Source organism: Tinamus guttatus, unplaced genomic scaffold (assembly GCF_059628265.1).
Source record: "Tinamus guttatus ecotype Peru unplaced genomic scaffold, ASM5962826v1 Tinamus_guttatus_pri_ptg000051l, whole genome shotgun sequence".
Classification (NCBI taxonomy): Eukaryota; Metazoa; Chordata; class Aves; order Tinamiformes; family Tinamidae; genus Tinamus; species Tinamus guttatus.
In genome coordinates this window covers 110178-135000 of record NW_028288585.1, presented here as the reverse complement: position 1 = coordinate 135000, position 24823 = coordinate 110178, and the positions used below count along the sequence as shown (strand labels likewise).

The 24823-nt window shown below is 40.4% G+C and overlaps 1 protein-coding gene across 1 annotated transcript in view; it reads left to right on the top strand.

Moving 5' to 3' along the window:
* Nucleotides 1–24823, top strand: part of KCNQ5 (potassium voltage-gated channel subfamily Q member 5) — a 292043-nt gene that overhangs the window by 198915 nt on the left and 68305 nt on the right. The window contains exon 2 of the mRNA XM_088539909.1: nt 4330–4420. Coding sequence (XP_088396035.1) covers nt 4330–4420 — 91 coding nt within the window. The remainder of the gene's footprint in view (nt 1–4329; nt 4421–24823) is intronic.

The following is a 24823-nucleotide window of genomic DNA, read 5'->3' as shown; positions in this document are numbered from 1 at the left end:
CAATTAGTGTATGTTTTTAAAAGCAGGCAAATAAGATGAAAGGAGCTGCATCAGAATTGATTACTGTTGAAATAAAATGGAAGTTGCTGCTTTTGATAAAATATAAGACTATGGCAGTGCTTGAATAATTTTATGGGAACTTGCTGCCTAAGGCATATGTTTTACTATCTGATACTGAACACATGAGAAAAGACCATCTGTTTTTTTCAGCCTGAACAAATATACGATCCAGATTGAAACACTGGAGGCCAAATATAATTGCATTGTGTTTTGCCTTGTACCACTGTGCACCTACAGCAGCATCCTCTTGTATTGCATGCTTCATAGCTGGCATTTGAAAATACCTCCTCCTCTTTTAGGTAATGCGAGGTCTAATAAAATCCTCTACTCTTCATCCATCCTCATAGAAATAGTCCAGGAGAGCAAGGAACAAGTTTTGGTAGGACTGGACCATTGCGGTGTTTGAACCTGAATCTGATGGCTTTGCTTCTGTGGGACCCAGCTGTCTGCTGAGATTCTGGCTACGGGTTGAGCTCTCCGGGCAACCTCCCTGCAATGAAGTGTCACTTCCACTTTGTTGCCCAAGGAGCAGAGTAATTTTTTTAAAAGAAGAAGGAAAAAAAAAAAGTAGAAGGTGAATCCTGGCTATTAGTTTATTTTGAAGGAAAGCGCTTCGGTGGTAAATAAAGAACAGAAAATGTCCCAGAACAGCTAAATCTTTTACTTTTGTTGCTCATGTTGTGTTTTACAGCACCCTGAATTGTGCTTTTGCTTTGCGAGGCTAATAGGAGGACCGAGCTTCTCCCTTCCTCCAAAGGGCTCAGAGACTAATTTTAGACATAATGTGCTGAATAGCAGGAGAAAAAAAAAGTGCTCACTGGTGGAGAGAGAAATGAGGTATAGAAGGTCAAGATTTGGGTGGACAAATGCAAACATTTTTCTTTCGTTCTTTAATAATAAATTAATAACAATTCCTCATTTTCCTCATTTCTTGTAAAGCTCCTGGAAAAAAAAATGAGAACAAAAGGTTATAGAGGTTTGGAAAAATATCTTTCCAAGACTATTCTTGGGTATTACTGTGAGGGTTGTTTCTCTTTCTCCTGGATAATCTGCAAAACTATGCCTACCCAGGTGCTAATCTAAACTGTGCACCTGGCTTTCCCGGACATTTACTTTATTTTGATTAATGCACTGCCGTACTGTTCTGGTTCTCTCTCTCGACTCGCTTTTCCAATTTAACAAGCATTTGCCCACACTGATCTTCTAAATGACAGTCCTGAGGCAATGTGGCAATTCATCCTCAGTGCTTACGAGGGAGGGTGATTTTGTGACACTGGGACTGGGCTAGGACACAAAAAGGTTTCCACTTATTCCACCATTCTGCCAAAGTGAGTAGCCTTAGGCTACTGGATTACCTTTTCTGCGCAGTGATCTCCACCTATGGAGACCTGGGAGTCACAAACTTGCCTTTTTTTTTTTTTTTTTTCTACAGCGTCTGTTTTCTATAATTGTGCTATAAGAGATCTCTTCCAAGTGAAAACTTGCACTGTGTGCTTGGACAAGATCCAGTACAACTGGGCCTCAGTTTTGATTGGTATTATTGGAATACAGCTAAACAAGAGCAATTTTTAATTCCTAAACACAAAAGAAGCAAGAAAATATTATTTTAACTGATGCAGGGCTAAAAAAAGTTGGCAAAGAAAATAACATCCTTTTACTGTAGATACTAAGTCACTTCTCCATTTTATTTTGCCCTCCCTGCAAGTCTTAACTGGGAAAAACCACATTTATGCCTGTAGGACTCAGTTATAGAGGGTTCATATCCGAAGACCTTGAGAAGCTGAAAGTACTAGTAACGTTCTGGGAAATTTTCCCAGAGTTAAAAAGTGGGGAGAAGAAAGAGTAAGATAGTTCAGAAGTTGGATCATTGTCCCTTGAACGAGGCTTCTATGAAAACTTTAAGCATATATCTGCTGATCTTTATCTTTCTGTGGTCTCGAACCAATGGCATGTAAAAGACACTGTTCTACCCTCTTGGGCACTATGAAACCATTGCTGCTTTATCTTCATCAATCTCTATTTTTTAATAGAATTTATATGCAAGTTCCTATCAGACTTGATTTTCAGGCAGGAACTTCTTTCCAGTGGTGAAGTGGTATGTGACAAAATTTGCTTCCAGTATCTTACCATGGTGCACGTCAGCTTTTGTAATAAAAATTCAGAAGATATGGACTTACATTTTCATTAATGCAGTAGATATATTACACTAAAAACTATCATCTCACTGAAAAGTCTGTATCTTATAAGGAGAAGATCGTATTTAATTCCTGAAGTGAAACTGGGGACCGATGCAATGATATGATGCTAAAGTTCAGTTCTAGTAGTTAAAATCGGAGAAGAATCTAGGTTGGACAGGATCTCTAGGTTATCTAGTCCAACTTTCCACTCAGAGCAGAGCTAACTCCGAAGTTAGGTCAGAGCCTTTTCCAGCTGAGTTCTGCAAGTCTCCAAGGACATAGATTTACAGCCTCTCTTTGGGCAACTTGTTCCAGGGCTGAACCCCCTTCACTGTGATTTTTTTTTCTTATAGCTAGTCATGATTTTCCTTCCTGCAATTTGTGCCTTGTCTCTCCTACTATAGCCAGAATTAGGTAGTTGAAGACAAAAATCATATCTTTTGATCTCCTCTTGTCCAGGATGAGCAAACTCAGCTCCCCCTGTCCATCGTGAACTCCAGCCCCTGTCCATCTTGGTCGCCCTCCACTGGGCTCACATCACTTTGTCTCTTTATTTGGGGACCCCAAAACTGGACCCAACACTCCAGATGTCGTTTCTCAATCTCAATCTCATGACAAGGTTCTTGCTAGTACAGTTTGCTATGCGGTAAGATTTCATTGGTACAAGGGCACACTGCTCACTGATGTTCAGCTTGTCCACCAGGACCCCAGAGCACTTCTTTTCTGGAAAGCTGCCTGCTTTGTCCTCAGTGTGATGATTGTGTTTGTTAATGGAAACTCATCAGATTGAAGAATGTCTGCATCAGCTATGTAGAACAGTGATTTATACACTTTTTCCTCTTTGCCCTGGAAGATATTTCAACACCTTTCTTATCATGAAGGAGCCATTTGTATTTTGCTACAGGTATATTTCTGCTTTAATTGCAATGCGTATTTGTGTTGAGTTAGAGCATTTACTATCACTTCAGCAATTCAAGTTGCCAGCAATTCAGGCAGGATCCAAAGGCCTGTCCTTTTGTGACTGATTGATTGCCAACATGACTGACGAGTGTTTGGAGAAGGAAATAGCCAAAAAGAAAAAAAAGAAAGATGGAATCAACTACAAAATCTGTTACAAGCACTACAATAAAAACTACAGAATATGCACTGTCTTGCAGTTTTGGTGATATTCAGTGTGCTGCATGACTGGCCAGTGCATGGTATCATTGGTGAAATGAACTTTTATTCTGAGGTGTTTCAGAAACAGTGGGTTTTTACCAGCACAGTGGCAAAGTAGTACAAAAGCAAAGAAACTTCCCTGTCATCCTTGGTGTGGGCCCCAGGGCAATAGCAGCTCTTCAGGCTCACAGCTGTAAATACTGTGTATGCGCTGTATGCAGGAAGGGTCAGACATGGGATATGTGAGAATTTCTGCAGTGATACCAGCTCTTTGCATCTTCCTTGCAAAATCTTTGAGCTACGTGTCCATGCAGTGCTTTGCGTGCATGTATCCATCAGTCCCATAGAACAGGTGAGCTAGTCTGCACAGCCAAAATTGCAGCAGTTTTTTCCCAACAGGGACCTCATGACTTGTGTGAGATCATCTAGCTTTACTCCTGTGTTTTAATTTCCTTAGCTGATTGCATGATTTTACATTTACTCCCAAAGTGGAACTTGGTCAGCCAGGACAGTGATGCCGTAACTCAGCTACCTTTGAATGTCCGCCCACTTGGACATGAAGTCTGTTGTCCATACAGGAATTCTTTTTCAGACTGAGGAGAGATCTCTCCTTTTGATGATCTTTTCTTAGAGCCACTAGGAGTGGTTGGATTGGATAAACATACCAAAATAACTGTGTATACTGGGTCATTTCATGAAAAAAAAATACTGATTCTTGTGGTTTAGCTTTCGGTACATCTACCAGAGGTTGTGCCAGTGCTGCTCAGAAGCAGTTAGTTTGTGAATAGGTTATTCTAATGTCCTTAATGAACTAAGTAGTGAATGAATTTCCTTTTATTAATGAAGACCATTGGTGAAGCAGGATCAATATATGATATTTGAGTCAGTGTTCTGAAAAAGATATTAATGATTTTTCATGTTCTTTCTTTTTCAGTTTTCTCCTTGTGTTTGGTTGCTTGATTTTGTCCGTGTTTTCTACTATTCCTGAACACACAAAACTTGCCTCTGGTTGTCTCTTCATTTTGGTAAGTGAAATTTCTAAAAGCAGTTTTACAAAAATGTTAATGTACACACAAATTCTCTTTATCACCATGAAGAGAAAAGTGTAATTACTGAATGCTTTAAGAAACAGAACTTTTCGTAATTATGGTGGAGATATTAAAATAGATTATTCCACCATATTTTTCTTTAAAAATAAGTCTGATATTGTATGAAAGTATTAACAAAAAATGAATTTCATCTTGTTCTTTGCTTGAGAATTTGCTTGAGAATTGCTGGGTTTTGTTACTAATAGCTTTTGTAGTGCAGTTTGGCAGTGACTGAGCATGAGGGACCTTTGATACTGCTGCTGCCATTTATAAAGTCAGTATGTAATAAGAGACATTTATACTTAAAATAGGAAATAATTTTAGTATCTTAGATACCAATTTGTCCTAGCTATTGGTAGATACTGACTTTTTAGTGGTAGTTGCTGCAATAGGATGTGGTAGTTTCATTCTTTCCTCATAATACATGCTTTTGTGAAATGTTGCTCTCTCCTTTTTTGTGTGTTTGTTTGTTTGCTTGCTTGCTTTTGTTTTCCCCTTCTGAGCTCATTATAAATGGCTTTAATCTGTAAAAGAGCTTAACATTTTTCATGCATTGTATAAATGCTGCTTTATTCACCCGCTGCTGGGAGTGTCATTTAGTCTGGCGCGTGATGGCCCGCGTATAAGCAGCAGTCATTGCAATGTCGCTAGATACCCAGAGTTATCGTGGCTATTTCAGCTCCAGGTGTGCAGGGGACTGTGGCTGGTCAGGTAGTGCTGTAGGAACTGTTGACAAATGCCAGCGTTTTCATTGTCATCACTGCATATATCCAAAGTCCTGCTCATCAGGACGAATCCCAGTTAGTGAAGCGAGCAGGACGACAGCGTAGCGGCAGCGCACAGTGCATCTCTGCAGCTCAGCGTGGTCCTGCACCGAAGTACCAAACCTAAATGTCCCAAGAGGGTTAGGCGCAGAAGTATGGTGCTGCTTCTCAGCAGGGCTCCTTTAATACCGGGAGAAGCCTACAAAATACAGTATTCTGTTTCCCATATCCACACTAGCTCTTCCAGAAAAGGCCAAGTGGCGTTAAGCCAGCTAAGAGCCATCAGATTTAATCCTGGAGCCGTAGTATTGTATGTTATTAACATATTTGAGCAGCTCTTTGCAAATAGAAGTTTGTCTGAATGTTCCATAACTAATTACATTATTGTAATTATTATACTAATTGCTAAGATTTTCTGGTATATAAAACATGAAAATTTGATTAGCCCCAAATACCTTACATACAACAGAAGGTGCCTTGTGACAAGTAATCTGTTTGCCTCTGCACTTATGCAAATTTCTTGCAGATAAGCCATTTCTCCTCACATGAAATCCGAATTTCCCACGGGCCACATATTTGTTGGCTGTGTTTGCTTGCTTACCGCTGACTTCTCGGATGGCTGATAGACACGTTCCCCGCGGTGCACTGGGCCTTGCTGGGAGCTCTGGAGGAGCTTTGGGGCTCCCATCCAGGCTCATCCGGCCCCGTTGAGAGCCCCAATCCTGTACCCAGGAGGAGAAGGGCCCTGGGAACCCGCGGCTCTTCCTGCTGGTGGGAGTTGAGATGCTGCTCAGTGGCTTTGTGCTTCTTCTTGTCCCACCGTCTTGCTTTTGAATGCAGAAACGACCCCACGGAGGAAGAAAGTGCATAGTTAATCCTCGAAGCATCCGTACCAGGTTTAGTAGCCTGGCCCGACATTTCTATGCTGTGTCCTAGTGCGCTCAGCAAGCCCTTGGCAGGAATAGATCTGGCGATGACAAATTTTACAGCTCCTGCTGCGGGTCTCTAATGGAGAAAAACATAAACAGAGCAAAGTATGTAGTTGCAGAAGCAGGCTAAAACTGACTGGTTTATTCCAGTTTGCCAATGCATGATTTACTCTCTTCTCCACATACCGAACCATTAGCTGGTATTAACAATGTTATCAAAGCAGGCTATTGAAAATACATACTCGTAAGACACTACAGTTTTGCATTAACTCAGGAACGGTTGTTTTGCCTGTGCCGACACATAATTGCCATCACTGAAGTTTCCACAACCTTTTGCTTGCAGTGATTCACACAGTTCTTGCAAATGTGTCACTTACTTAGTAGAGAGAGTTGTATCTGCCTTAGCACTGTTTTGCTTCGTGCTGGAGATGGAAGCTATATGTTTATTTTCTAGCAAAGTACAGTAGAAATGCAGCAATCTCTGGAGCTGCCTGCTGGGTTTCTGTGAATGTTTGCTTCAGAGATTTATTCCAGATGGTGCCCCCCTAGAGCCATGCTAATTAGCTAAAAAGCTAATGTAATGCTCCGTCAGCCTAATACCTGAGCTGCTGCCTGCACTGGCACCGGTGGCTTTTGACATATTGCAGCTATTCACAATTACACGGCAAGGTTAAAGAGGAAAGTGTAAATGAGGTAAGTAAACCTTTCCCCCACTACTCAGGAAGGCCAGAAGAGCTGGAATTATTTTCCTGCAATCAGTCAATCCCATTTGTTTCCCTGAGCCTCACCGTACAAGGGAGCAGGAAAAATATCTCCTAAGCACCACATCCTAGGTACTCTTTCAGAAAGGCACAACCCTGTGCAGTAACTCAAGGCAAATGATTGGTTAGGGAAAGCAGCACTGGTTTGAGTGTCAGCATGGGTTAATGGACACATCTGGATGGCAGAAACTCCTGAGAGCTGCTCCCAGCACCAATCCAGCTCTGCCACACTTCGTTTTCTTCCACACAGCCAGAGTCTTGTCATTGAAGCAAGTACTCCTATACCCATAGTCACCTTCTGTTCATCAGCGGCCTGGCAGAGGAAAGGGACTTCATACTTGTGTTTCACCCTGCAAACGAAAGTTCCTCAGACATGCTAAGTGTATGCTGGCTATTGTTATATCAGTAATGAACTTTGTTAGATTTGTTTCCAGAAATAATAAGTCCAATAAGAGGGAGAGCATCAGATAACTCCTTATACCCATCAATTACAATTATCCTTTAGCCTTGCCTGTGCACACAGCTTCTGGCACTCAAGCTGTAACAGTGATATATCCCAGAACAGACAGGAGAATAAAATCTACTTGAACATCAAAAAAGCCACAAGCAGCTTAAGAATCCAACTAACACAGCAAGAAAATAATCTTTGGTGTATTGCTGATCTCCTGCAAGTACATTTACTGGCACTTTATCAAATAATAAACACGAGGGAAGTAAAACTTAGGGCGAGAAGGCAAAAATCAAATCTTTTGGGGAAGATAGCCAAGAAGGAGTATATCTGGAGTGGGAGGTCATTCACTCTCACGACCAAACTGTCTATATTTCAAGAACACTTGCTGCTAGAGCTGCAAGAACACTAGAGCTGTGTGAATAACTAATCCATTTCATTTTGTTTGCTGTCAGGTCAAAAAAATAAATAAAATAATGTTGGGTTGACCCACAAAGTTGGCAAATTAAGAATTCCCAAAAAGGTCTTGGATCAGATGAAGTATTTCATTTGACCTGGTATAAGACATTCTTTGTGCATTTCAACATTTTAGAAGCTTTGGCTTAAAAGTAAAATTGAGACTGTGAAAAAGAAATGTTATTTTTATTTGAAGAGACAGAGCATTTCATTTTTTTTCATAATTTTCATTTTTAATCAAGTTGAAGAGTTTGCAAAATTCCTATGAATTTCTGCAGAACTGTTTTCGTCAAATCTGTTTTATGTTTTTCTTCAAGAAGGCTGGGATAGAAAACTGCCCAGTTCTGTAGGGTAAGGGCCTCTGAAAGTGTATTATAGGAACACATTCTTCAGGCAGAAATAGCTCCCAAGCGGATTATGTGCTGTAGGTGAAAGTAGCTTGTACATGTATTGTGGCCAGTTACATGATTCCCAAGGGAAAGTGCAGTAAGTGCATCTAGTAATTAAGTTCTTCCTAAGTTCATCTTTTCTAATATTTTCCCATAAAAGAGATACAGAAAAGGAATGAACACTGATTAAAAAAACATAACGTATAGGTACCCAGTAGCAGGCAAGCACATATTCAATTTTATTTGCTCTATGGTGGTGAATATGCAACTGCCTTCATCCATCCACAGATATATAATCCTATAAATTCCAGCTACAAAATTTTAAGGCTGGGCAGAGTAGATAAAGAAAGGAAGTACTGTATTCATAAAAGTAACATTTTTTGGTTTAAATGTATTGGCCCTAGAACTTAAATCATTTATTGACACATGGATAAAAGACCAGCAGACCTGATCAGAGAAATGAATGGCTCTGTAGGACATGCTAGTAGTGCATGTAAGGTAAAAAAAAAAAAAAGAAGAATGATCATGGGAGATTTCAATTATAGATGTATTTCTAGCAAATAAAATAGTATATAGACCACATGTTATTGCAGCGCTGTTGAGTCTTCTTCTGGGAGAAACAGATGAAATGATCCCTGAGCAAAAAAAACAGTGAATTTTGAGTTTGCTAGAACTTACCAAAACTCAAAATCCATGTTTCTTGGGAAAATACTTTATTTCATCCCAAACAAGGATCTGAAATTTCAGAATTTCCATGTGGAAATCTCAGAAAAATTACATCAGTCAGATATGTGAAACTGATGCTCTCAAAGTCAGACTGAGGGAGGGGAATTTAATTTTACTAAGGTCGAAGCCTTCATATTTCCAATCTTTTTTAGATTTGTGTACACTTGTACTAATGAGGCGATAACATGAGCATGAACTAATTCAGCCATAGTGTAATAAACTACTTGCTAGCATTGAAAGAAAATACTTTTACTTTACTAAAACTGATGTTTGTCATGTGTTTACTGATGAAACTGATACTTTCCTATTATGTGTTTCGATTTCCTCACATCAGAGTCGGCCGTTGTTTTAGAGTTTTTGACCAAGTCTCATTACAACTGCATGAGAATTGTTGTGTGCAAACAGAAGACTTTCACCTAAAATGCAAGTTCTGAGTGTGCTTCCCCAAAATAAAAAATTATTAGGAAGAGGTCCAAGTGAACCAACCAACTTCTAAAAAAAATAGGCACACACCATAGCTAGGGAGAGAGATTAAAGTAGCAGTGAAAATGTTTCCATAACAAAGGAGCGTGGCACAGCATATGGAACTTTAGAGGAAAAATCTATTATCAATAGTGTTGAGAATGATAAAATGCACTTAAAACATATTGGAAAACAAAAGAAGTCTCAATACTGGCACAAGATTTACTGATACGGGTCTGGGCTCGATTATGTTGTCTAAAAGTTATGCCCTTTTGTTGCACCTTGTGAAGAAACGGACTCAGTCTGGGGTGCAGAGTGAGACAACTTTATTTCCAAACCGACTTCTTTTTATACTTTCTTAACACAAGTGTTGCAAAGCGCACAACCAATCAGCATCTGGCCACCTGCGCGGTTGTCTGGCTTTGTTTCTTTTCTTCTGGCAAGACACGTCGCACACAAGGCAGGGGGAGGTGTTCCTCAGTCCTCGTCTTTCTCGGCTCTGTCCCCCATCTGCTGCAAAGACTGACACCCTTGTGGTTAACTATCTGCTAACAAGGTACTATTGTCTTTGAACAAGCCTCCACATCTCACCCTTCTTTATTTGTTTTTGTTTGAACAGCCATGACTTAATTAAATGATCTATCCTTAAACACATAACAAGAAACAAAGCAGGCACACTAACAATAAACGAAATATGCCAAACATCAACAGGCTGTCCTACTAGACAGGTTACAAACGGATTTACTGGACTAGATAGTATAACATGTCCTGTCAAATTTGATTGGCCAGAATTACCCATATGTAGGTTTTAGCTTGGGACAGCATCCACTGCTGTGTGGATGATGTCACGGTGGTGTGGATGATGGTGATGACTGTGTTAAAAAAGGCTTAATCCATCGAGCAGGTACCCATCTTGGCCCTGAGCCTGTAGAAACACAAGCATATCCTCTACCCCAGGTTATTAAAGAAAAAGGCCCTTCCCACTGATTTGTCTGTGGGTTTTTGATGATAACCTGGGCTTTATCCTGAACTTTGTGTTGTCTCTGTGAATCAAAATGTTGGTATATAGGGGGGCCCTCTTCTGTCCAGCGATTTAAAAAATTCAACACATAGCAAGCTTTCGCTATGCGTTCCTGTGGGGATAAGCCTACACTCCCCCTTTTTTGTTTTTGTAACATATTTTTAAGGGTGCCATGTGTGCGCTCGATAATAGCTTGGCCTGTGGGTGAATGGGGGATACCTGTGATGTGTTGGATTCCCCATTGTTGAAAGAATATTTGTGTTTTTTGCGCTATATAGGCTGGACCATTGTCAGTTTTTATAGTTTTTGGCACTCCCAATATTGCAAAGGCCATAATAAAGTGTCGACATACGTCCTTGGCCTTCTCACCTGTATGTACAGAAGCATAGATACAGGATGAGAAGGTATCAACAGAAACATGTACATATTTAAATCTGCCAAATTCAGGGATATGCGTTACATCTGATTGCCAAATTTCAAGCACAGAAAGACCGCGAGGGTTTACACCGATGGATGGTACTGGTAAAATGCGCTGGCAGTCTGGGCATGACTGTATGATTTGTCTAGCTTGTTCCTGAGTCAACTGGAACGACCTCTGTAACGCTTTTGCATTTTGGTGATAAAAGTCATGCGACAAACGTGCTTGTGCAAAGCGATCTGGCAGAACTACAGCTCCTGCAAGGCTGTCTGCTTGAGCATTACCTTCGCTAATAGGTCCAGGCAGTGAGGTGTGCGAGCGTACATGTTGGATAAAGTACGGATAAATCCTTCTGTTTAATAGCCATCTAAGCTTCCAAAGAAGCGCAAAGAGGGTCTCGTTTGAAACCTCTTTTAAAAACGAATGTTCTAACCTAGAGACTAATCCTGCAACATAGGCAGAGTCTGTTATAATGTTAACTGCAGAGGGCCATCGCGTAAAGACGCGGACGACTGCAGATAATTCCACTATTTGCGGTGAACCTGTGACAACATGTATGTCGCTCTCCCAATGCCCTTCATCATTTCTCCAGACTACAACTGCACGACCTGTCCTACCCGAGCCGTCAGTAAATACTGTAAGAGCATCAGGTATTGGCGTAAGGCTCAAATGGCAAAGAGGTAATAGAGAAAGAGAGTTGAAAGACTGTATGATTTTATGTCCTGGAAAGTGAATACTTATCTGTCCTGGATAATCTGCCAAGGCACACTGAAAAACAAAAGACTGGTGAGTCAAAAAGGTTAATTGTTTTGTATCAAGTGGTAAATAAATAATATTAGGCTCTGTGCCATCTAGAAACATCAAACGCTCTCTTCCTTTTTGAATAACCATTGCAATCATATCAATAGCGGTGGTGACAGTTTTGCCAAAATTATGAGGCAGAAACACCCACTCTAAGATTATTAATGGACATGCGTCCTGTGGTATCCATTGTGCTAATAGGCCATAAGGTTGGAAGCTAGAATAAAAAACAAAAAGACTGACAGGATAATTCTGCTTTCGTCTGTGAACAGTCTGAGTGGTTAATTTGTCCACAACTTTACCAAGCGCAGCTCGCGCGGGAGGGGTGAGCTTTCTTGAGGATGTCAAACTCGTGTCTCCTTCTAAGAGCTTAAATAGAGGATGTAATTCTTCTGTGGAAATTCCTAAGGAGGGACGGATCCAATTAATAGTTCCCAAAAGTTTTTGAAGATCATTCAAAGTCCTTATGTCTGTCTTTAAGGTCAATGATTGTGGTCGAATTTGATGATCAGAAATTCTCCATCCTAAATATCGCCAAGGCGGACTTTCCTGTACTTTATCTTCCGCAATTCTTAATCCTGCAGCTGATGCTGCTCGCGTAATCTGATGCAGAGCCTCTTCTGCTGTTTCCTTTTGCTCTGCAGCAATCAATATATCGTCCATATCTTCCCATTGGCACAGTACAGGGTGGTATCGGAGTCCATACCATTATCTTAATTTCTCCTATGAAATCTGCGTTGATAACTGCAGGTAACACAAACAGCCCTTGTCTCGTTGTTGAAAATCGCCCTATTAACAGTGCTGCCCTTCCTCGCCCCAGGGGGCTGTGGACACCAGTTGGAATTAGCACAACTGATGTATCAGTAATTAGCACTTCTATTGTGGTGGCCAGGTCCACCCCGGCGCTGCCGCCTGTGCTGGCGCACAAGCGGCGGCTGCTTCCCGGTGGGAGCCACTCCGAGGGGTGATTTGCCGTCATGGCGCGACCCCTTGCCGCGCTCCGCTTGAAGTTTCCCGAAGGGGCTTGCGGTCGACCTTCCTTATCAAATTTTGATCGACACTGATTAGCATAGTGTTGTCCTTTGTGGCAGCGCGGACATAGTCCAGGCGCTCCTTTGTTTGCTTGTGTTTTCGGACAGTATTTACGAATATGCCCAAATTGGCCACAAGCAAAACATGGCCTTTTCATAGACATTGTTGCAAATGTTTCGGCCATCAGTGAATATTCATACTGTTTGGTACCGACATTAATACATGCTTTTAGCATGTCATCAATAGTAGGATCCTTTAGTGGCCGCAAAACTCTCTGGCAATCAGGGTTAGCATTCTCAACTGCTAGTTGCTTAAAAATGTAGCTTCGTGCTTGTTCATTATCAATTTGTTTCTCCAGAGCCTCATTAAGCCGATCCAAAAACTTCATATATGGCTCATTCGCATCTTGTCTTATGCTAACAAAAGGTTGTCTTTGTTTACCACTCTCCGGAACGGCCTTAAGGGCGCGGAGAGCAAGTGCCTTAACTTGTTGCAAGCCCTCAGGGGGGATTTCTGCTTGTGCTGTTGTAGCACTGTGATCGCCCTCCCCCATTAGCACGTCCACAGTAACAGCCCGTAAAGGACCTTTTTTCGACAGCCGCTGGTTTTCCTCCCCCTGAGCTCGAGCAAGCTCTCTCATTTTCGATTCCCACATCGTGTATTGCATATCAGTCATAATGAGGCGAAACAAAGTTTTAAAATCATGGGGAGTAAAAACCGAAGAATCACAAAGAGATTGTATAAGGTGGGTGGTATATGGTGCGCCAAGGCCATGATCTGTCACCGTACGTCGCACGTCCTTAATAAGATTATACGACAAACCTTCCCAACGCGGATTCTGGTCTGGTGCACAGATAACGGGAAAGGCTTTCAGCATGCCCACATCCCCCGCCTGTTTTGCTCCTCGTTTTACTGAGGCCCATTTATCGTGAGGATCCGGGGGGTATAGGTCTGGCTCCTTTCCAGGGTCAATAGGACCCGGACCAAAAGGATCATCGTCCTGGTCATCAGGTGGCAGTACCGCAAAGGCTTTTGCAGCACGTTTTCTTTTCTGATTCTCATCAGGACACGATTGAGGTAAAGGAGGCGCGGAGGGGATGGCAGGGGCCCCGATCCCGTCATTTATGTTCGACTGCAACCCACTATGAGATTTCAATATTTCGAGTACAACTCGCCATTGTGGCAACAGGTTAGCAGCAGCCTTATCACCGCGCGTGGCACTATCCCACAGTCGGACCCCAATTTGGTCCCATCTTTCCAGATTAAAAACATTCTTACTATTCACCGAAGGATCGTCTTTAGAAGCCCATGCAAGAACCTTTTGCAGCTCTTCTTCACCTAATTTTTTTCTTTGCGGTTTCAAGTTTTTAGGAGAAGCTTCTAAATCGTCCTTTTGTTCCTTCATTAGGTATGAACCCATAGTTCCCAGCCGCTTACCTCTTTCCTTTCAAGAGGCTTTTAGTGTGCACACAAAGTAAGCTTCCTTTCAGCTTGATCCTTACGCTTCCTTTCAGCGTGATTCCCGGGAGTTCAGCTGGGCGGTGCAACCGGAGAGACAGCTAGTCTTCGTGCCCCACGTTGGGCGCCATTTGTTGCACCTTGTGAAGAAACGGACTCAGTCTGGGGTGCAGAGTGAGACAACTTTATTTCCAAACCGACTTCTTTTTATACTTTCTTAACACAAGTGTTGCAAAGCGCACAACCAATCAGCATCTGGCCACCTGCGCGGTTGTCTGGCTTTGTTTCTTTTCTTCTGGCAAGACACGTCGCACACAAGGCAGGGGGAGGTGTTCCTCAGTCCTCGTCTTTCTCGGCTCTGTCCCCCATCTGCTGCAAAGACTGACACCCTTGTGGTTAACTATCTGCTAACAAGGTACTATTGTCTTTGAACAAGCCTCCACACCCTTTCTTCTATTTTTCTGTGTGAAGCACAAGTAAACTTTGTTAAGAAGGAAGAATCACACATTTGAATCACTTTTTCTAATGCAGTTAAAAATAGGCATATATATATGCATGTCCATTATAGATCTACTAGTAAAATTTAAATATATTTGATGGCTACAGTCAGCTACAGAGCATTAACATATGTGTTCTGCAGTCAGTGCAAAGAAAAATCTTGTAACTGAATCGCTTACTGAAGATAGGATAACTGTGAGGAGCCACCTCAGGTGCCACAGCCTTCAGCAGCAAATGCAGGAGGAGGCAAGATGGAATTTCAGAGCTACTGTCAGAGCATTTGCCAGCTCTGACAGAGCTACCAGCGAGTTATCCTTCAGCGGGAAATCTCCATTCATTGTGTAATGCTAAGATCCCTGGAGTTGTCACAATTCATTGACTTCTGGATGAAATACCATCCATGAAATTTTTTCCTATTCTGTCTGAATGAACAGAGTATTTATTTATACAGAAAAGGATGATACTGTAGAATGAAAAAAAAAAAGATAGATGAAAACAGGAAAACCACAAGCAATGGTGTATGTACTAGCATAGCACAACTCATGATCTGCTATACTTTAAAATTGCTAAGTTGTAGTAAAAAGCCTTTTTTTAACAGGCACATTATATTTTGTTGTGTTTGTTATCTAGTTCTTTGTAAGAGATCTCACTTAGCTTATCTTGTCTGTGACATTTTATTGCTGTGCAGAAAGTCTGCAGAGGGGATATTAGTTCTGTTAAGGATCACGTCCTGATTCCTTTCTCTCAGCACAGGAAGGAGTGGTGTTTTTTCAGAGGCAAAGAACATATTCCTAAGAGGCAGAGGAGTCTCTGCCTTACTCAGACAAGAGCCTTTTAGCCATTCAAGAGGCCGTTTTGTCTAGGAAGATACTCATGACTTGAAGATTTGGAGGTTAAGAGTGGAAAATGGGGAGGAGCAGATGGTTGTGACACGATGTGAGGATCCAGATTAGTACAGAGATAATTCTTTGAGGAGGGAAGAACATGTCTCCTTTTAGACTAATCAACACTGTGTTAAAGAAGCAAGCCAGCTGTCCTTGACCTTCTTTAAGGACAAATGAGCAACATTTCTCACACAACTGTTCTTCCATGACATGTCTCCCTTCGTTTCTTGTCAGTTCAAGTGATAACAAAGTAGCATGGGAAATAATTGCTTCCAAATCATAAGTGTAACATTTTCCGTAGATGTAGATTTATAATGACTTACGCTAGTATACTGGCTTTATGACAAAGTCTGATAAAGATCCAAACTTGTAACAGAGAAAACAAGGACTACCTTACTAGAGCAGCCAACAAACAATTTAGATTACAATAGTAAAAAAGGATAGATATCAAACTTTTTATCAGAAATTCAGACCTGACCCTTGTAAAGGCAATATTGATATGCCAAATGGAAATGCAGAATGTGTCTCTAGAGGAAATCCAAAGTACATGGTTATAAATAATATGCAAGGGAAAAGTCTGCAAGATATTAAATTGCAAAAGGAAAAGAATGCTGAAAGGCAAAACATTGGTGATACAAAAGCTGTCTGGAAGCCCAGAAAATGCCCACCATCCAAGTAACTTAGAGAAACTATAATCCACTCAGTCACTTTGCAGAAGCAGATATGACAAAGCGTGTAGAGACATATCACTTGAGTCAGAGGTCAATTCACAAGACTCAGTTAAAAAGTCAAGTAAAGAAGTAACAAAATATCAGAAACAAATATCAGAAATATCTGTAAGGACGAAGGGCACAAATGCCTATTGGCATTATAAAAAGAAAATTCCAGAGAGTTTCAAGTGCAGATGAAACACAAGACTTGTTTGACTGGATTTCACAGTGTAGTTGTTAGAATGAAAAGAGGAGACATGTTAAGCTTTTCACTGAATCCAAGAAACTGAATAAAAATGTCATAAGTGGACAGATCTCTAGAGGTCCCTTTCAACCTCAACCACTCTGTGGTTCTGTGATTCTGTGATTGAACAAGTAACAGAAATGTTTGCTGAGAGAATTTCTTAAAAAAATAGATACCTAAGCAAAATTTTGACAAATTGGTTAAAGTATATTCTAAGTCCAATTTGTCAAAATTTACCAACTGGCAGATAGTTCTTTCTTGAAATTGCTTTCTGAATGTGTTTGGTACTGGAAACATTTTACTATTTCTCATTTCCTGTTAAGAGCTTTGCAAACTGGGAAACTGCGATGAGAATTAACTTAAAACATGAAGAAAGAAAGTATCATTTTCAGAACACATGAAACGTGAAACAAAACATCAGGGGAGGAACAGACCTGGAGGAAAATAGGTTTGAAGTCTGTAGAATAAAACAACTCTAAACATGCTAACAAAGAATTAAAATATGTATGTATCTTGTCCCCCTCCTCTTTACATGATGTTGAATGTTACTGATTAATTCACCTGCATGTGTTCAGCTACAACAATTAGCCTAAACTCCTGGCATAGATACAAAATTAGTATAGTTGCCATATCAAAAAAGGATTCAAAGCCTGCACTGGTTCCGGCACCCATCCTGCATTTCTTTCAGACATAGCAAAAGATATCAAGTTCTTCACAAGCATTTCAGGAGGAAGATTTGGGAATCATGTTGCAACAGAAACATGTGCTTGATCATCTGCCCATAACATGTGACATCAGAAATTTGACTAGAGCAGAAAAAATGCCTGAACAAATTGCAAAGGAAATGCAAGGGCTGGAATACAACTGTGCAGCGCTTCTTTGTTTTCAATATACATAACATTTTAAAACCAAAATGAGACCATTCGTGGCTGATACCTCACTAGAGAAAAAGAAAATGTGAACAGACAAAGCAAGATACAAAGATGTGTTTGGAAAGAAGAAAGTTATTGTAGAGTATGTTTTTAGTGATTTCATCCTATTTCAGGAATTCTCTCTCTCCTTGCTATGTTAGCAAATGATCTGGAGCAGAGCAGTGCAGTTAAGTGGGATGAGCTGGAAAGAACCATATTTAAGGATGATGCAGTATGTGAAGAGCAGGATAGAAGAAATGGGCGGAGAAATCAGCACTTCTCATTGCCATTTTTGCAATTTGAGAGAGTGCTGAGTGATGACTGGTTTGTCCCTACAAAAGCCATGGCTTGGACTGAGCCACATCTTGGCTTCCTGCCTTAAGATGCCTCCCGTTGGCGAGTGCTGTGGTTAGGCTAAGGGCACGCAGGCAGGGACGAGCTTTCAATGGCTGACCCAGGTGGTTACGTGGCCTTTGTGCCTTTGGCATCACAGGTCCCCACCTGCCAGGCCATGGGAGCTATGTGTGGCGGGGACGCTCGCGTGTTGTGACTTCATCTGTGGAGGCCAGAGGGTTTCTGTCCTCCTTCATGACCGCTGAGGAAGGAAAGTTCAGTGGCAGTGCTAGGGATCAGGTATTTATTCTTATATGGTAAATACTTGTGTTTATAAGAGACGATGGAAAACATAATTAAACAGTTAGGCAGCTGCCTAATTCTGCTGCATCTTTACTGCCTGGTTCAAAACTGTTGTTACGTGCTAAAAAAATTCTGGACTTTCTTTCAGTAAGTGAATGAAGATGCATGACTGATAAGAGCCATTTCAAGTAATGAACACAAAAAGCTAAGGGAGAATGGATAGCAGAAGTGCCATATAACATGTGTGACTCATTCAAACCAAACATGTCATTGGGATTTTTAATATTATATCAATACACTTGTAGCTCTGTATTAGATTAAAAGGCACAAAATTGATCTCTCAACAATCCTCTATTAGCGTACTCATAATTTTAAAAAGCAAGTGCTGTAAAACTATCACATTCATCATGAAACTGATAAATGACAAAAATGTGCATAAATTTCATTTCATGCTTATTGGATATTGCTCTGGGAGCTGAACTGAAATCTCTGGTTGTGATTTATATACCACTAATAGGGTCTGTTCTAGGTTATATTTTCAGATTTATGACTGCCTCTCCCACTGTTAAGCTGTAGTTGGAAAGAATTAAAGCATTAGTTCTTAAAGCGTGTAAATGCCTGCATAGTAGCACTCGTTAGCTGCTTTCTTCAAAAATCTTAGCTTCTAATGTTAGAGCGAGAATTTTGCAAGTATGTATGAATTATACTGTTATTTTGAAGAGCAAAGTATGCAATTATTACTGTCTGCTGATTTTAATCTGGAACCTGGCAGTGGTGTAACAAACAGAAGTGTCCCTAGTCTTTCATGAGCTTCTGTCCTACGACTATTTAAAGCTCACCCCTCCTCAGGTTTCTCCAAGGCGGAGTAGTGTTACACTTCCCCTTAGTTAATGTGCATCCCCATGAAACCTGTTCAAAGTGTAGAGCCAACTCTGGTGCTCAGTCGTTTGGAATCAACAGAGTATTTGCTTGAGAGAAGGCTATAGAAGCTGAGGTGTTATGTTCTTGTTTTAATTGAATGAGAAAACACTCTTGTTTTCTTTTACTCTGAATAAAAAATTGTTAGTACTTAATTATATCAGCTATTAATCATGTTAACACGCTGACATTCTTAAATGAGTCATCCATAAATTAACAGATGAAAAAATGTTTATTCTCCCTCTTTTTAACTGATGTGGAAGCAATAGACACTCCTGTTTATGAGTTTTTAGGAAGAGGTAACAGTTCCTGAGCTGATATCAAATAACATTGTTCCTTCTATTTCTCCTATTGTTCTCTTTAGTGAATCTATGCTGATTTACACCAGATGAGTGTCTGCAGTGCAGCTACAGATGCTGGCTTCAGTATGGAAGCATTTGTGGATTTATTAAAGCTTATTTCAGAGGGCTCACTTGATGTGTTCTAGGCCATTTACTGGGCTCCTGAAAATGTCATGTATACACCCAGTTCTTCTGTGAGCACAAGACAGGCAGCTCCTTACATCAGTGTGAAGCTTGTTGTCCTACTTTACTCATCTTCAGAGAAAATAACAATATATTTTCCCTACAAGACATACAAATAAAATAACAGCAGAGCTATTTGCTTGAAGGCAGGTTTCTTATGCACAGCCCTAGGCTAATATAGGCATTATGTATTAACCAGGTGAAGGATAGTAAAGAGTGCTCAGTTTCTGATCTTTTTCCTATCACTAACATAGCACTAATTCCATAAAATGATGGCCAAGGACCAGAAAACCTGATTTTAGCAGGAGAAATGCAGCAAATTATCCATGAGTTATTTTATGTTTTAATAAGCAATTATATTGATTAATGAGGAATATGACATGATAAGTACAGTTTTTAGCTGTTGTAGTGTTATGCCTGAGGAAAACCTTATCATTGAAAACTACCTGAGAAGCATGCTAATGTAGACAATTTCAACAACTTGTGATTTTAACCTAATTAGATAGGCAAGAATTAAAAAGTGCTCACAGCAGCTGGATTGCAGAAAGTGTTTTATTTAATTAACTATCAGCTTTGTTCATCAGAGTCCTCCAGGACCTTTTCCTGATACAAACTTTGATCTGGATGATCTCTCATTTTCCTTTCTTGCCATTTATATAACCCTGAGCTGCTCCAGTGGCAGAGCAACCAAGGCACATGCTGATGTAGAAAGAGCTGAGGAATGCACTGGCATCTGCTTTCTTTATGTCAAAAGCAACTGAATCTTTAAACCCATGGGTTTCAGCTTGCTTAACTCATGCATGCATAGCTCCCGGTGCTAGCAGGAGCTGTGAGTGCAGAATCACAGAATGGCTGAGGTTGGAAGGGACCTCTAGAGATCATCTAGTCCAACCCCTCTGGTCCAGCAGGGACACCCAGAGCACGTGGCACAGGGTGGCATCCAGGCAGGTTTTGAAGATCTCCAGAGAAGGAGACTCCACAGCCTCTCTGGGCAGCCTGTTCCAGGGCTCTGTCACCCTCACAGCAAAGAAGTTCTTCCTCATATGGAGGTGGAACTTGTGTTTCAACTTAACAGCCATTCCCCCTTGTCCTGTAAGCGGCCACCATGGAGAAGAGCTTGGCCCCATCCTCCCTACAATCCCCCCTCAGGTACTTGAACGTGTTGATCAGATCCCCTCTCGGTCTTCTCCAGACTAAACAGACCCAGCTCGCTTAGTTTTTCCTCATATGACGAATGCTCCAGTCCCTCAATCATCTTCGTGGCTCTCCACTGGACCCTCTCTAGAAGCTCGATGCCCTTCTTGTACTGGGGAGCCCAGAACTGCACACAATACTCCAGGTGTGGCCTCACCAGAGCTGAGTAGAGGGGCAGGATCCCCTCCGTCGACCTCCTGGCAATGCTCCTGCTGATTCGGCCAGGATCCCATTGGCCGCCTTGGCCACGAGAGCACAAATGTTTCAGGGTGAGATCAGGCTGCATGGATAGAGCATTAGGAAGGAGAAAAGACCTTCCCGTTTTGAAGCAACAACAGATGCATCATATCAGCTATCTGTGAGCTTAAATCCCCCCGTATGTTACAGATTGTGGTGACCATGGGTCAATTGGGGTGCAGAGCCAGATGCAGCTCTGCCTGGAAGGGGCTGACAGGAGAGAGGAAGAAGGAAGAAGTGGCAAAGGCCAGGGCATCCCTACTGTGCCTGGTGACATTCATGGGAAGGGAGGGGTTACGCTTCCAGTAAATCTAAACGTGCTTATTATTAGTTCAACATGCCCTGATGAATTTTTAAAGGAGGGTGGATGTGTCAACAGTGGCGGATTTTCCCATTCTGATGTAGATGTTGTCATTCTATACCTCATGAATAATCAAACATTTATGTGGTTCCGTCTAATTAAATGTAGGACAAAGATACTTGGAACACATCACTTCTGCAGCATGCCTAAAAATCCTATGAAGAAGTCTAATAATTTATTCTCTTGCATGTATTTTCAGTTGTTTTCCTTTTCTGGTTCACTTGCTAAGGATCTAAAAACAAGGTATTTAAAGGTTTGGATTTCTGTTTACTTTTGTAATAAGCCATTCCAAATTAATCTTTTTTTTTTTTTTTAATCCTGATCTTTGGGATGATCCCTTTCAAATTTTCTCCATGGAAAACCAAGAAAATGTGGCTAGGAACTTGTGACTCTGCAGCTGCCATAGGAAAAAATAATCTAATTCCCTGGGCTCAACTAACCTTGAGAGAGATTTGATGTTACTTCGTGACTAAATACACTGATTACTATAACATGACTTATTTCACAGTGGGGGAGGATTCGATGTGTTTGTCTGGCTTCAACCCGGACCCATCCAAAATACCAGAATGAAGCTGGTACATATATATCTAAGGGAAATTTCTGTTTCAAAGGATGCACAATTTCTGGGAAAAGAATATTCCAAGTAAGCATCTGACCAGCTCAAACAAAGCATCCAACCAGCATGAGAAGTCAGAATTTATTTCAGAATCATAATTTTAACACCATTAGAATAACTTGAAAGTCATGTTTTAGACAGACGAAACACCTTTGACACCAAGAAAGCTAAGTTCAAATTGGTAGTGGTATCAGCACAGTCAGAATCAGGTGAACTATCGATTATTTTAATCATTACCAGTAATTCACAGAAATCCTATAGTGAAGTATCAAAAACAGCTGAATTCTGTGGCCTTCGTCTGCTTTAAAATTCGTTGTTCTTTGTAGAAAGTCCAGGTGGCCAGGATAAAAAAGATCATCTTGAAACATCACTATTTCAGAAAATGCAAAAATAAGTGTGAAATCCCATCTCCATCTTGTTCAATGGATTTCTTGTTATTATATCTTATCCTTTTTTTAAGGATCTTGAGAAATTTGACATATGCAGAAAAAAAATCTTGTGTGGATTTTTTTTTTAAATCAAGGTAGGGACCATGCAACTTTTTGTAGCATTTCAGTGCCCATAGCCATATTTAACGTACCTGAGCTCACCTACTGTAGTAAGTGACTAGCATAACTGTAGTAAGTGTACAATGGTTATTCTTAAATTTTACTTAATTAGTAGAAATTTCAGTTTCTTTTAAGAGCCTATCACTATGCATATTTTTCATGCATATTTATGCACGAATAGTTCAAAAAAAGATGCTAGGAATAGTAACTACTTTTCTCAAAGAATGAGCAAAGATATTTCATATTGTTTCTCCTAGAAAAATCTTATAGTCTTCCCTCCTACCCCTCAAGAAAAGAGAAAATATAATTTTGCTCTTTTTCTCCCTCAGAATGCATATCTCCATGAATTTTCATTGGAGTACATGTATATGCATGTTGGGCAAGTCAGGGGGAGAATTTCTGCCTGGCCATATACTGCAAGAGGTTTTCAAATTCAGGCTTTTGGGCATACCCTGGCTTTTTCATCTTTGTATTACTGAGCCAGAGTAGAAGAAAGCACTCACTAATGGCAGTGTAGCTAATGAATACCAAACCGCATAGCACTAATAGGAACCAGAACATTAAACTACCAAAAAATTAACACCTTTCAACTTGTGTCAGCAATTTCGTGGCATTAATATAACTCGAGTGAGGCTGTAAAATGGTCCTCCCATAATCATTAAATACTTTACGCTCTGGCCCGCTCTCCATCGGAGGTGGCCCTGGGGCTCTGCAATGCGGTGGAGGACGTGCTCCTGCAGGGATGAGCCAGAGGGGACGAAAGGCATCGGGGACAATTTCAGGGCAATTACCGTGCAGGAGGTGGCCCTTATGCATCTGTACAGGCTGTACGTTTTTGGGGAAACTAGTAACTTGGAGTCAAATGAAACGTGAAGAGGTTTTAACATGGAAAAGGTTTCACTGGTAACAAGAAAATGTCTTGTATTTCATCGTCATCCTCTCCCATCTCTCATACCTTTGCCCCAAAGAGATAATTTCTTTGAGAGAATCAGGTATCAAATGGCCTGGGTGCCTGCCAAGAACCCCCCGTAATTTCAGAGACATCACCTAACCATGTGTAAAACAGATGTAGCAATTCACGCTCTAAAAGTTGTGGGTAAATGATGGGAATGCTCATTCGTTCTTTTCTTTTTTTTTTCTTTTTTTTTTTTTGGTTGGCTTCTTGTTCCTTTTATTCTTGACATACAGAGAATTTCCTACAAGGAAATGTCTCATGTGGTAGCCTGCTAGTAAGAATTATTGGTACTATATGCAGAGCATTTTCTATTTTGCACATAATCTGTTCTAAAATTGCATTACAACTATGTCCGTGGAATTAAGTCCAAGTTTGCTGAAGAAGAATGAATGAAAAAAAACTTAAATAATCACAGTCATTTTTCCAGGTGTTCTTTTTCCAACAAAAAATTGCAGTCGACCTTTTATTTAGGTGAGTTGTAGCAATGGGATCACACCTTGCTTTTGTGATTTATGAATTCAGTATAGAATTTACAAAATTGGAAATGAAGATACGAAGAGGTTTCTAAAAACACTGTCAGTATGATGTAGTTATAACAAGCTGACATGTTTTAGGACAGAATGCTGTGTTTTCAAATTGCTCTGTTAAAGGAAAAACAAATTAAATTCACAGTGTTTCAGTGTACAGCCATTAATCATAAGCTAGTAAGGCATCATTACATGACACAATATTAATAATACCTTCAGTTGAGGTAAATTAATGCCTGAGTTGACATATGTCATATTTACTTATTTATTAGTCATATTTATTGACTTCCAGATTTATAGTCTCTTACAGACTAGAAGCATGCAAATTATTTATTGGGAACAAATTGCAAATACTTCTCTATTTATGAGCAATGCTTTCTTACCGGCACCACACTAGTCTCTATCCTGTAGGAATAACAAATTATTTGGCTGACAAGGAACAGCTTTCTCCTGGACATGGAAATGCATTCAGCTGCCAAATAAAATACAACTTTCATCCTCTTCTTTTTGATAAGTTGCTTAATAAGCTCATTCAAATACTTTTCTCCTTCTTTTAGTTAACACACAAGTTTTTGTTTTAGCATTCCAAAATCTTTAACATTACGAAGGCATTCCAGAATATCTAAATTAAGTTTATAGCTCCATACCAGGATGTGTGTGCTATTTCATGACATATTATAGGGATTATGATTTCCTTAAGATATGGGGAAGCTGAATTTTTCTCCAAACTCTGTTGCTGCAATTCAGCTGACTTCACCATTGTACTGAAAACAGAATTTACTCCAATAAAAATGCCATAAATACAGATTGACAGTTTTGAAACGAACAGTCTCAAAAAAGGTTCCAGTGTGAAAGTAAGAAAAGGTGAAAAAGATGTCTTTCCTTTGTACAGTTGTTCAGGGAATGTTGAAG